This window comes from Geotrypetes seraphini, chromosome 3 (genome assembly GCF_902459505.1).
Source record: "Geotrypetes seraphini chromosome 3, aGeoSer1.1, whole genome shotgun sequence".
Classification (NCBI taxonomy): domain Eukaryota; kingdom Metazoa; phylum Chordata; class Amphibia; order Gymnophiona; family Dermophiidae; genus Geotrypetes; species Geotrypetes seraphini.
Window position 1 is genome coordinate 88,289,219 of NC_047086.1, and position 14,482 is coordinate 88,303,700.

Genomic DNA, 14,482 nt, shown 5'->3' on the forward strand with positions numbered 1-14,482 from the left:
TAACTTCCTTAATTGTTTTTCCTCTACATCTTCCCGTATGCTCCTGTTGTATATAACTACGTTACACGTCTGTCTGTTTCCTCCTACTTCATGCTCATGATGTAACTTAGCTGCATTCATGCAGCCTCTCTTGTTGTAAACTGTCTTGAACTGAAAGGTATGACGGGATATAAATAAAGCTATTATTATTTGTTAATTCAAATCACTCTCGACACACGCATGCTGTATTTACTTTTCCTTCTGTCAAAGGTTGTCAGTATAAAAAAGGTTGTCCTTCTGTCAGTATAAAAAGTATCAACATCTGTCATTTCAAGCTGTAATATGGGATAAAGATCAGCATTTTCTAATAGCAACCTCTTGCTCATATTGGCATTTTAAGAGACAAAGATTCTTAGGAAATTAATCTAATCTAATCTTCAGTCTTATATACCGGATCATTACCCAAGAGGACTCGACCCGGATAACAAACTTTAAGTTAATAATACATTAATGAAACAGTAATGAAACAAAAATAATAATGAATATTAACATTTATCGATTAATTAGAGAAAGTCTCAGAGACATCTTCTTTCAACTATCCGTTAGGAATTTCTTAAACAGATACATTTTCAGAATTTTTCTGAAATGGGTCAAAGATAAAGAAGTTCTAATAACTGAGGGAAGATCATTCCAAACTTTCACCATAGTATATGCCAAAGAACGTGAGAATTTACCTAAAGTTTGAATCCTTCTAACAGAAGGAAATTCTAATTTATATTTATGTATATTACTAGTAGACTGAAGACGATGCGAGTTAAAAGAGAAAACAATGGGGAAAAAAATTCCATATAAACTTTTAAAAACAACATTAGCACACTTCCAATACATCGGAAGCCAATGCAATGCCCTCAACAATGGTGTAACATGGTCAAATTTATTTTTATCCCAGGACAAGCAGGCAGCCTATTCTCACATGTGGGTGACGTCATCCACGGAGCCCGGATGCGGACAGCCTCACAAGCAGACCCACTTGCAGAAAACTCTGAAGTTTCGAGTCTGTCGCACCGCGCATGCGCGAGTGCCTTCCCACCTAGCACAGGGCGCGTCTCCTCAGTTCCCGCAGAGCCGAGAAGTCCATCTTTAACTCTCTGCTCTGAACTTAGCTCGCTTCGTGCCTTCTCTCATCACGGCTCGTGTTTTATTTTATTTATTACCGGGTTGCTGTGTTTTTTTTTTAGTTATTGTGTACCTCTTAACATAACTCCTCTTCAGTTTTCTCAACCTGTTCGAGATATTCTAGAGCAGTGGTTCTCAACCCTGTCCTGGGGACCCCCCCCCAGCCAGTCTGGTTTTCAAGATATCCCTAATGAGTATGAATGAGAGAGATTTGCATATAATGGAAATGACGGGTATGCAAATCTCTTTCATGCATATTCAATAGGGATATCTTGAAAACCCGACTGGCTGGGGGGGTCCCCAGGACAGGGTTGATAACCACTGTTCTAGAGGCTTCCAGAAAGCCTGCCACTAGACAATGCTACCACCAAAAATGGACTAGATTTTCCACGTGGTGCATCTCTCATAACAAGGAGCCTCCAGATACCTCCTTGTCTTCTGTCTTGGGACTATCTTTGCACTTATCCACCTCTGGCCTCAAGTCTACATCCATTCAAGTCCATCTCAGTGCAATTGCTGCTTTCCCTCAGCCTATCGAAGGGAACCCCTTTTCTGCTCATTCGGTGGTTTCCAAATTTATGATAGGACTTTCCAATATCAAACTGCCTCCAGTGGTTTGGGATCTCAATGTTGTTCTTGCTAAACTGATGAAGCCTCCTTTTGAACCAATGCATACAGCTCATCCAAAATATCTCATTTAGACAGTAGTGTTTCTCATTGCCCTCACATCTGCTTGAAGAGTCAGTGAGCTGCAAACTTTGGTTGCTGATCCACCTTTCACAGTTTTTCATCATGACAAAGTGGTCCTCCATACTCATCCTAAATTCTTACCTAAAGTGGTTTTAGAATTTCATCTCAATCAATCCTTTGTACTTCCAGTATTTTTTCCAAAGCATCATTCTCATCCTGGAGAATCAGCTCTTCATACTCTGGACTGTAAACGTGCTTTGGCCTTCTACCTGGAACGCACCAAGCCACACAGATCTGCTCTTCAACTTTTTGTCTCCGATCCAAACAAGTTGGGACATCCAATCTCTAAGCATACCATCTCAAACTGGATGGCTGCTTGTATCTTTTTCTGCTATGCCCAGGCTGGACTGCATCTACAGAGCCGAGTCACAGCCCACAAAGTCAGAGCCATAGTGGCTTCAGTACCTTTCCTCAGATCCCCTCCTATTGAGGAAATTTGCAAAGTTGCCACCTGGTCCTCGGCTCATACTTTCACCTCTCATTATTGTCTGGATATTTTCTCCAGACAGGATGGCCATTTTGGCCAGAGAGTATTAGAAAATTTATTCTCGGGGGCGTGGCTTGGGCACGCATGAGGAAGGTCGAGTAGTAAAGGAGCTCCGTGGTGAAAGAATTTAAAAGTTTTAAAAGTCACAGAAAATTTGTTAAATTTGAATATTTTGTGCGCTAGAATCAGAGAAGAAGAAGTGATGGCGACGGGAAAACAAAATAAAAATGATTTCGCATTATCGGGAAGTAATAAAAGAGCGAAGACAGATCAAGAGATGGCTCCAAAGAGTGGGGATATAGAGGTAATGAAGGAGTTGAAGGAGATCAAGGAGATCGTGTTGAGTACAGAGAAAAAGGTTAATGATTTAACTGAAGAGGTTTCGACATTAAATAAGAAAATGGATATGTTGGAAATGAAAGCACATAACATTGAAGAGAGAATGACTGTGATGGAAACAGAAATTAGCCTTAGCAAAACGGACAGGAAAAAAATTGAATTACTCACCCGTGAGCTGGAAGATTTTTCAAATCGAGAGAGGAGGAGTAATTTGCGTTTGCTAGGGCTACCGGAAGGGGCAGAAAAAGGAAATGCGATCTCCTTTATAGAAAATTTACTGCCTAAAATACTTCCGCTGAAATCAAAGTTTCCTATAGAAGTGGAAAGAGCGCACAGAATTCCTGCGAGAAGATCAGAAAAGCAGAGGGGACCTCGGCCACTAATTTTTAAACTGTTAAGGCATCAACAGGTTATTGAGGTTTTTCAACTGGCTAAGCAGAATAAAAGTTTAAAATATCAAGATGCTCATATACATTTTGTGCCAGATTTTGCAAGAAATACAGCATTATAAAGGAAAAGGTTTCTGGATCTAAGACCCCAATTGAGAGAGTTGGGAGCTAAATATGGGTTAGTTTACCCTGCGATTATGAAAGTTACTGTGGGAAACAAATCTTTAACTTTTAATGATCCAGAAGAACTGCAGAACTTCATACATGAGCAGGAACAGCCAATGTCATTATAATTTCTGCTTAAAGAATTTATAATAGTGCTGCAATTATTTAAAAAAAATAAAAAAAAGAAAGTTATATCAATAATAATAAAACGCTAGAGCGCGCATGCGCTCTCGAAAATTCGTGCGCTGTGGCGCCGTGAGGTGTGCTTCTGTGGCAACATTCTAACCTCATGGCACATGCGGGGGCTGAAGGCGCGTGACTGTGCTCTCTACAAACCTCCTGGCTCCAGCAGAGTAGGCAGCACCAGTGGACAGCAGCCCCACTCCGGCCGTTCACCCTCCACAAACCTCCCGACTCCAGCGGCGTAGGCAGCACTATAAACACGCTGCTTCGCGCCCTTCTCTGCCGATTTCCTCTGCTGCGTCTCTGATGACATCATCGGAGACAGACGCGGCAGAGGAAATCGGCAGTAAAAGGCCGCGAAGCAGCATGTTTAAAGTGCTGCCTATGCGGCTGGAGCCCTAAGGTTTGTCAGCGGTGGGAGGGTCAGGAGCAGGCCAGATCGAGCAGGACAACGGCAGTACAAGAAGGGGGAGGGGCCGAACGGAGCAGGGAAGAGAAGGGAAGAGAAGGGAAAGGGGGGTGGGGGAAAATTCTGCTACTGCTTCTGCACAGGAAAGGGGGGGATAGGAGGGAAATGCTGTTGCTGCTGCATAGGGAAGTGGGATGGAAATGCTGCTGCACAGGGAAATGGGGAAAAATGACAGACAGCGGAGAGAGGGCGACAGAAAGAAAGAAAGACACAGGGGCAGGGAGAGGGATAGAAAGTACTTGGTTGATATTTGTTAGACTTAGGGTGTACTTGGCTTGAAGAATTTGAGAAACACTGGTCTAGGTGACTATGGAGTTCACTTAATAAGGGCCCCTTTTACAAAGCCACAGTAGTGATTCTCCCATGGCAAATGCACTATATAGTCCATTCAATTTCTATGGGCTTCAGTGCATTTGCTGTGGCAGAATTGCTATCGCAGGATGCAAAGCATTAACTGATTCAACATGAGTTTGAAGTTGGTTGAATACCTTTCTCTCAAGTATGGTAGTTTTGAAAGAAATGGAAGGTTTGATACTGGCCAGTAGATATTCGGAATAAGAGGATCTGCATTACTTTTTTTTCAAGGGTGGCTTAAATGCTACTGGAACACTGCCTAAGTGTCAAACCTTAAAAAAGGAAGTCATATTGAGTGTTGGAAATAATTAATAATAATTAACTAATAAAAATAGTACACATTTCATTTTCTCCACCACCAAATTTCCCCGTTCCGCCCCACCCGGCTACTTTTTCGTGCCACCTGGCTGGAAAAATTTCTGGGGAGAACACTGCCGTGGTATGCGATATCTCATCTGACTTCACTGGGACAAGGGCCTCCCTCTTCATTGTGGTCTTCTCAGCCATGGTCCTGTTCCTATGGCAAATCCCCAGCGCTTTGGTCTTGTGGCATGGCTCTTGAGCACAAGGCCCTGATTCAGAGAGGCTACTCAGACATGGTCATTGCCGCTCTTTTAGAGCAAAAAAGCCCTCTACTATAACGGACTATGCCAAGGCTTGGAAAGCGTTTCAACAGTGGTGTGCTAGGGACCCAGTGGAGCCATTACATGCTCCTATTTCGGTGGTCTTAATGGTCCTGCATTCTGATCTAGAGAAAGACCTTGCAGTGGCTTCCCTCAATATATAAGTGGCAGGCCTCTCTGCTTCAGGGTACATAGCGGTTCTGTTTCACTTACGGCTCATCTATATATGACCAGATTTCACATGGGGGCATTCTGCTTGAGGCAATCCCTGTGACAGCCCTTTCCTACATGGAACCTTAACATTGTATTGAGGGGGTCTTATGGAAGCTCCTTTTGAGCCGTTTAAGGATAGGCACTATTACCCAACCAGCAAAAAAACAAAAAATTGCAGAAAAAAAAATCATCCTCTCTCCAGCCCCTGAAGCAGCCGCAGTTCTGACCGGACATCCCCCTCTCCGTCCCTCCCTACAGCCTGCCAACCCCCTTCCCCCCCCCACACACACACACATACACACACTTACTCAAAGCAGCAGAGGCAGCAAGCACTGTAAACAGGCTATTCGCAGACAGACCCATCAGGGCCTTTCCTTTGCTGTGTCACTTCCGACATAGCAGAGGAAAGGCCCTGTCAGTTTTAAGCCTGTTCTCTAGCCCAGTTATACAGGGTCAGTCCTCAGACAGAAGCCAAAAATGGTGATAATTTCTGGAACCCCGGCATATATGTATTCTGGGTTCAGCCAGTAGCAACTCATTCCCATTTTTAGATTATGCAAATTTGGGTTTTCACACTGTTTAATATCCCTCTCTGCCTCTTTTGCCTCAATCCCCTTCCAGATTTTAGTGGGTACATTTATTTCCCTGTAGTTCTGTGTAACTTTCTCCCTTGGAAGTAGTCCACTTGACAAGATTGTTCTATATCTAATATTACAGTTGGTCTTGCAGACATTTTCAGCTCTGCAGGAATCATGTTCTCTTTCTAGCAGGCCTCTCTGCTTCAGGGTACATAGCGGTTCTGTTTCACTTACGGCTCATCTATATATGACCAGATTTCACATGGGGGCATTCTGCTTGAGGCAATCCCTGTGACAGCCCTTTCCTACATGGAACCTTAACATTGTATTGAGGGGGTCTTATGGAAGCTCCTTTTGAGCCGTTTAAGGATAGGCACTATTACCCAACCAGCAAAAAAACAAAAAATTGCAGAAAAAAAAATCATCCTCTCTCCAGCCCCTGAAGCAGCCGCAGTTCTGACCGGACATCCCCCTCTCCTTCCCTCCCTACAGCCTGCCAACCCCCTTCCCCCCCCCCCCCACACACACACATACACACACTTACTCAAAGCAGCAGAGGCAGCAAGCACTGTAAACAGGCTATTCGCAGACAGACCCATCAGGGCCTTTCCTTTGCTGTGTCACTTCCGACATAGCAGAGGAAAGGCCCTGTCAGTTTTAAGCCTGTTCTCTAGCCCAATTATACAGGGTCAGTCCTCAGACAGAAGCCAAAAATGGTGATAATTTCTGGAACCCCGGCATATATGTATTCTGGGTTCAGCCAGTAGCAACTCATTCCCATTTTTAGATTATGCAAATTTGGGTTTTCACACTGTTTAATATCCCTCTCTGCCTCTTTTGCCTCAATCCCCTTCCAGATTTTAGTGGGTACATTTATTTCCCTGTAGTTCTGTGTAACTTTCTCCCTTGGAAGTAGTCCACTTGACAAGATTGTTCTATATCTAATATTACAGTTGGTCTTGCAGACATTTTCAGCTCTGCAGGAATCATGTTCTCTTTCTAGGCAGTAAAAATAGCCTCTCCTGCCCTGCTGTGTCACTCTTCCTGTCACTTTGTGTACTCTCCTCAGAGCATATCTACAGTTCTCTATACTCTGTTACTACTTGATTTCATTTCTTTTGGTGTCCAATACTTAAATATGACTGTTGTGTGTGCTTGTTAACACAGTTAATGTCAGTTGTTTATATTAAGCCATACCTGCTGTACAGCGCCTTGGTTGAATTTCTTCATAAACACAGAAATTCCAATAAATAAATATGCAGATAACATCCAAATCCTCTATACTCCATCTCGACTTTTATTGCCCCTCTTAAGTCCTGTCTCCTGGCTGCTGACAAGTTATATCTTTCTGAACATTTCGAAATGTAAGGCTGTCCACTTTCCTCATCTGTGTGCTATTATACTCTCTTCTCTAGTGATCATTGGCTGTTCTTTCGCTTTCCAGGATCCTGTCTGCATCCTAGATGGTTCCTCCCTTACCTTTAAATCTCAATGTGCCTTTCTTTCCATGCTTTGCCATATTAGATCAATGCAATCACTTCTTCCTTTTGATAATCTTAAGAAGCATATAATATATATAAGGAGTATCCTCATAGTTAGTGCAGCTCCTTGTGACTCTGGGCAAGTCACTTAACCCTCCATTGCTCCAGGTACAAAATAAGTACCTGTATATAATTGGTAAGCCACTTTGGTCGTAACCACAGAAAGGCGGTATATGCAATCCCGTTCCCTTAACTTTAGTTATTGCTCATCTTGACTATTGTAAAGCTCTCCATAATAGTCTCCCTTTGTCTTCTCTAAAGAGACTCCAAATTATTCAGTCCATTACCATGAAGCTCCTGCTAGGTAATATCATTTGGACCATGTCTTCGGTTTAGAGAAGAGAAGTTCAAGAGGAAGGTATGTGGTGCTATATCATCTAAAATCTGAGTGCTTAAATTAACCCAATCTGATAAAAAAATTCTTCTATTTTATTCAATTCATAATGTGACCAGAATTCTATGTGATCCACCTTGCCTCTTCCCATAAAACCAGCCTTCTTTTTTATATATTTCCTATCATTTTTTACTGTTCTTAATTTATTCTGCCATTTTAAAAGAAAATTACATAAACGATGATCTGACCAAACTGTATCACTCCATGATACCTCTGTGAGATGGGTTAGATTCCGTACAAACGTAAGGAAGTTCTTCTTCACCCAGAGAGTGATGGAAAACTGGAAAGCTCTTCCGGAGGCTGTTATAGGGGAAAAAAAACACCCTCCAGGGATTCAAGATGAAGTTAGACAAGTTTCTGCTGAACCAGAACGTACGCAGGTAAGGCTAGTCTCAGTTAGGGTGCTGGTCTTTGACCTAAGGGTCGCCGCGGGAGCGGATTGCTGGGCACGATGGACCACTGGTCTGACCCAGTAGCGGCAATTCTTATGTTCTCTCCTCTACTCACACCTCAGCATTAGTTTCTGTGCATATTAAATTCAAAATTCTTATCTTGGTTCATCATGTTCTTTCCCATTGACTCGTGCTTCCACTCTGGCCTTGCTTCCTCCTTCCTGTCTTCACTTTGACATTTCCCATGTCTCTGCTTTCTCATACCTAGATCGCTCACTCTGGAATGCATTGCCCATCTATATCTGACAGGAATCTCCTCTTTTTCTATGCAAAAATCTTGTCAAATTCTGGCCATTCAAACTAGCATTTAAACATAGCTCTGGCTCTGTAAGATGATCCTAACTATTTTCCTAACCATCTTTTTTGTTCCCTTCTCCTGTTGGTTTGAAATTCATTCCTTTGTTTTACATCTTAACTCTTGTATAACACCTTGCTGCACCTTGGCCTGAATGATGCGATAGCAAGTGTTCATAAATAAGTGTTAATATTTTTACACTTGTTTAGCCACTTCTTTTGTAAATCATACTGGTCTTTATCCCATTATTTTTATTTACTTCCCTAACAAAAATGTGTTACATTCTGCCCATAGTTCTACTTTACCCAGATCTTTCAACCCTGCCCAAACTCCCCAAGGTTTTCTCCTTCTTAATAAAGTTTGACTTTCCTTAGTAATTGTTCTTATATTAAACCAGATTCTGATATCTAGTGTTGAGTTAATCACCTTCTTGGACATTCAATGGCTGGGAGAGTGTAGATGGGCTGGAGTAGGTTTTGACGGAGATTTCGGCAGTTGGAACCCAAGCACAGTACCGGGTAGAGCTTTGGATTCTTGCCCAGAAATAGCTAAGAAGAAAAAATTTAAATTGAATCAGGTTGGGCAGACTACTATGCTACTATGCTACTATTTAAAATATTTTTATTTCTTGTGTGTGTATGGTCTTAAGTTGTATGTTGTGAAATGTCATTTGTTGCTTTATGGCTGTTTTTTTATGTTGATTGGCTGATTTCTGTTTTGTTGTGTTCCCATCTATAATTCTTAGGTAGGATATAAATAAATAAATTAAGATTAAATTTTCCTCACTTCTAAGTATCAGGTCCAATATTGCTCTCTCTCTCTCTTGTATGCGTTTGTCTGAAGACATCTCTTTCAAAGGAGTAAAGGGAATTTCTGTTTTTGATTCTGCAGTAGGGAGTCACCATGCAGATTAAAATCTCCTAGTACCTTCATTGTGGTATTTGTCTCACATCTGCTGGTGGAGTCTGTAGATTCAACTAGTGTTATCAGAAATGCTATTTTATTTTCCATGATAATCTAGAATGCTCCCCGTTTATATATTCATTTCACAGGTTAGTTTCTTTATTGTTACATATTTTATCTAAAGTGCAGCTTCTTACCCCTTTCTGCCCAGCCTATTTTCCTGAACAGATCATGGATTGGTCTGGCCATAACCCAGTCTCTGATAGCAATAACATCGAAATCAGTCAGTAGTAATTAGAATTTGATGAATTATCACCACGCCATCTCTAGTTTAAAAATGTGAAATTAGAAAAAGGTTTAGCAAGCATGGAGCCCAACAAAACAGTTTTGAAAAGAAAATGTGAAAAACCCATTTTCGCTTAGAAGTAAGCAAGAACAAAGCACTTTCTGTTTTGAAATGCTATATAGAAAAGCTTTAGTCCGATACCAGTGTGTTTGTTATTAGTTCTAACACCAACCCTCTCCAATAATAACAAGAATAAACAAACTAGGTTGGTATGCTCAAAAGGTAGATGGTTTCTCTGAAATTCCTCAGCCCCACCACTCCACCGCTATGCTTGCTTCAAAAAAGCGGGAGGTTTACGTGGTAACTCATCATAGGTACTGGTTTTCTAAACGCTGTGCTAGTTTTACAGTATTATTATTATAAACTAAAATAGTATAGTGTATATACTTAGCTTTTACACACACAGCTGACCTGGGAGTCTGACCCGACATGTTTCGCACAAACAGTGCTGTCTCAAGGGTCTCCCTATGTGAAAGCAAAAAGAACAATCCTTAGGGAAGCGGCAGTAAAGTCTTTCCATACATACCTCCCCCCCATATGGATTAATTAAGAATCCCTTAGTCATATGTTTATAAACGCTTACCGAGGCCGCCGTTGTCATCCAACTCACAAGTGCAAGTATATACACTATACTATTTTATAATAATAATACTGTAAAACTAGCACAGTGTTTAGAAAACCAGTACCTATGATGAGTTACCACGTAAACCTCCCGCTTTTTTGAAGCAAGCATAGCGGTGGAGTGGTGGGGCTGAGGAATTTCAGAGAAACCACCTACCTTTTGAGCATACCAACCTAGTTTGTTTATTCTTGTTAATATAGAAAAGCTTGGCACACTTTGCAAGGAATGGCTTGTTGGTACTGTTGGATCAATGTTATTTCTCTCATTGTGCTGTGAAAAGTAATACACATGACCATACTGGAGTGCTGTCAGACTCTAACATTGCCTATGATCTTTCAGACCGTTGAACATGAAGAAGGAATTGATGAAGATGAAACTTTACGGGAGATGGTGGAGTTGGCTGCACAGAGACTGTATGAAGCCCTTATTCCAACATAGTGAGCACAGCGTGGGCATAGAAAGGTGTTCACTGAGGGGGTAATTCTATAACTCTGCACTTATATAGAGGCACCGAATTGTTACCTATTCTATTCTGACTAAGAAAAGTAGGCACCAATTTTCCTTTATAGGATACTGGCATAACGGTGCTCACTATGTTGGAATAAGGGCATGTAATCTGGAGAGACATGCATAATTCATGATATTCTATAAATTATTTGCATTATTTTGCCTGCCTGCCTGCCTATGTTCTGCCCAGGCTCTACCCATGTGTATGCCAAAGATATGATAGAATAGTGTACTGGCACACATACATGCATATATGCTAGTACATAACATAAGAACATAAGAACTGCCATCTCCGGATCAGACCCATGGTCCATCAAGTCCGGCGATCCGCACACGCGGAGGCCCAGTCAGGTATACACCTGATGTAGTTTTCTAAAGATTACGATCTATTCTGGCCTTAACTAATATAAAGATAAATTTTTTCTTCTGAGTGAAACAGTATATAAAATTATCATAAACAGTTGCCACACTTGCTTTCAATATTCAAACTAGAGAATTCATTAATATAATCCTTTTCAGTCTTCCTTCTTAATCAATTATCATCTTCCTCAAACCACAGTTAATAAATATTTTTCTAGTGACCTCAGCGGCTACAGTCAAGCGTCATTTCATGAGTAATGCAGTAGCCAGCCTCCTCATCAGCCACAATATTTATATAGTCATTAATAGTATTATTTTATGAATTTTAAAGCCTTGATTGACTTATCTTAGTAATATAGTAATTGGGGCTCCAACGTGAATTCAGCATTTCGCCAAGGAGCATCCCCATTTAAGCCATCACACCACTTTCTCCGTGAAAGTGGGTATGGCAACTGTTTATGATATGGTATTCTAAAGATTTACGCATGTGTATATAGTATGTATAGGTGCCCACATTATAGAATTACTTCATCAGTGCAGGCAATAGGATGACTTTGTGCTTGTAAATTTTTCTTGATTATGTATATTTTTACAAAAGACATGTGATTACCAAACTATTACTAAACATAACTTCATCCATTACAATAAAACCCCTAGGTTATTATTTTATTAAATGTGATTTGTAGTGTGTATCATTATAATAATTTGTTTAGCATTCAAAAAGCAAAGAAAATTTCAAAATTACATTTTCCTTGATCTGTTTTCAGATTGATTCAGAAAAGCCACAGGCTTTTAATTCATTTCATGTACACGATTTAGGGGTATTTGGAGTCACCTGAATGATTAGTTATTTATTGGTATGCTCACTTGTTTGTAATGTGATAACTCTTGGAGGTAGTGCTGGAAGAATGTAGCGGAATGCTGTTATATGGAAAATAGCTTTATAACATGGCACCTACAAAAATTTCAGGCATATGCTGCTCAATGCATGTACTCTATAAGGAAGTATGCACATACCCTGTAATACTCTACACAGGCTTCATCAAAAGTGCCTATGCATGGACCATATCAAAGTACTTGTGCACTTATTGGCAAATTTGTGCAAGCACATATACCAGAGCACTTTTCTAATGGCTATTTCCTGAACGTAAAACATGGTTTATACTTGGATATGTCTTTTATGATGTAGGATACCTCATCTAGCATTTACAGTTTGATGGACTTTGTGCTTTAATTTTGTTATGTGACTTGCAATCACTGCTTTATGCACCCATAATGTTACTCTTTATAAAAGGTCAAACTATGTTGGACTAATCTGCAAAATCATTAAGATAACTATGCAGAGGATGGACTGATGGCTTAGCAGCACTGCTATGTTTGAGATCCAAGTTTGACTACTGCAGATCCAGCTCCTGCTCCCTAGGTTAGCAGGAGAAGCAAACCTCGCTTCTAGGAGGGAAACATTTATGCTGAACAGAAATCTTCCTCAGTCTGACTCAAGAGCACATGTTGGTCTCCGGAGGAAGCCACAGTATATACCCAGGGGTGGGCAACTCTGGTCCTCGAGGGCCGGAATCCAGACAGGTTTTCAGGATTTCCCCAATGAATACACATTGAAAGCAGTGCATGCAAATAGATCGCATGCATATTCATTGGGGAAATCCTGAAAACCCTACTGGATTCCAGCCCTCGAGGACCAGAGTTACCCACCCCTGGTCTATACCTCTTAGTCAAAGGATTGCCACTTCAGGCAAAAAAGCAGAGGAATCAAAAATGGGATTCATGAAGACCCATTACGTACGACTGGGAAGCCTAGATGGGCCAGTTGTTCTTTGCCTCCATTGTCTGGTATGTTACACCATTTTATTAATGGCCAAATGAGAGCTTGAAGGGTTCTAGACAGCCTGGGAGTCTGATGAATCAAAGGTAGCTGCTTAGCAAAGTGTTTACTTGTCATATCATGAGATTCAGAAGTCATTCTCACAAAACAATAACAAAAATGATTTTTTTTAAATTATTTTCACTTTTTTATTTCTTTCATAATTGTCCCAAAGCAATTGCAACAGATAAAATTAAATAAAATCACTTCTTCCCCCAGGCTGGTCATTGCTCCAGCAGAAGGGTTCAGGGCACTGCTGTGCAGGTTGCATTAAACATGTCAATGAGCTGCTTCATGCTCCCAGTCTTTAAAGCAAGCCAAGTTTCCTGTTTGAAAGGAAACGGGGTTATGAGTATGCACCAGCTTTATTCCACAGAGCAGTACCTTACATGCTGGTGAAGGGGCTACAATCACATTTCATGAAATGCCTTTCATTTGTGAGCTTATGAACTGTATTTTTGAGCCATATTCTAGCCTTGCTGGTTCTGGCATACTTCTCTTCTTCCATTACTGATTTAATTTATTGACTCTATATACCGCTTAGCACAGCCAGTGTTTTAAAGCAATTTACTGCTGGCCAGACTAATTGCATAATTAGAAGAGGAGCAGAATTATATACAGGAATTAGAAAGATAGAATAATTGAGTCAGGAGTGACTTTAGCACTGTGTCCGAGCCGGAGCTTAAGGTGTGACACATTTCACCTTACCCTTTATTACTGGTTCGCCTTGGTCAAGGTAAGTGCCTGATGCCAGAAAGACATTAGATTTGGGGTGAGCCTCCTTGAGTCCAGGTTGGGCCTTAAAACAGGAAATGGTGGTGATATGGAGCTTCTCTGTGACTTTTAATAAGCAGCAGATAAGCCCTGTTAATAAGCTGCCTGAAGCCTATTGTACTTCAGTATAAATTACAACTTACATGCAAAATGTTCATGAACAACTCCGATTATAGGAGCAGGTCCTAACTCCTTCAGCCAAGCACTTATTTACCACACCAGCTGAACCAACTGTGGGAAGGACTAGAGACACTGGATTTCCCTTTTACAATATAAGCATCTAGTCATGGCATCTTTGGAGTTTGAAAGGAAACTGTACTGATCATGTTCATATAGGTGAAACACATAGATATCTAGCAAAATCTTGACACATTTACTGCAACTCTGAGCTTAAGGGAAAATGCTGCCCCCTACTGCCAAGGCTTATGCTAGCACTTTTCTACTGTCTAATGGAAATATATGCAATGGGTTGCTGTATCTGTGGGGGGATGGGGAAGGGAGGGTGGAGGGTGGGGGATTTTTTGCTGTGGAGTGGGGGTGTGGTGGGTCCGGGGAGGGCATAAGAGTCCAGTCCTCCGCGGTTGTTGATGAAAATGCATACCATGGTTGTTCTTACTGTTGTGTTTACTTTTGCTTAATAAAATAGATTTGAACATAAAATGTAATTCAGAATGTAATGCATTACACACAGCACTTATTTCATT

The 14,482-nt window shown here is 41.0% G+C and overlaps 1 protein-coding gene across 1 annotated transcript in view; it reads left to right on the plus strand.

Annotated features, from left to right (window-relative positions):
- CPSF3 (cleavage and polyadenylation specific factor 3) overlaps nt 1–11,799 on the plus strand; it is an 89,508-nt gene extending 77,709 nt beyond the window's left edge. Inside the window, exon 18 of the mRNA XM_033936966.1 lies at nt 10,598–11,799. Coding sequence (XP_033792857.1) covers nt 10,598–10,696 — 99 coding nt within the window. The 3' untranslated portion in view covers nt 10,697–11,799. The remainder of the gene's footprint in view (nt 1–10,597) is intronic.
- The last annotated feature ends 2,683 nt before the right edge of the window (nt 11,800–14,482 follow it).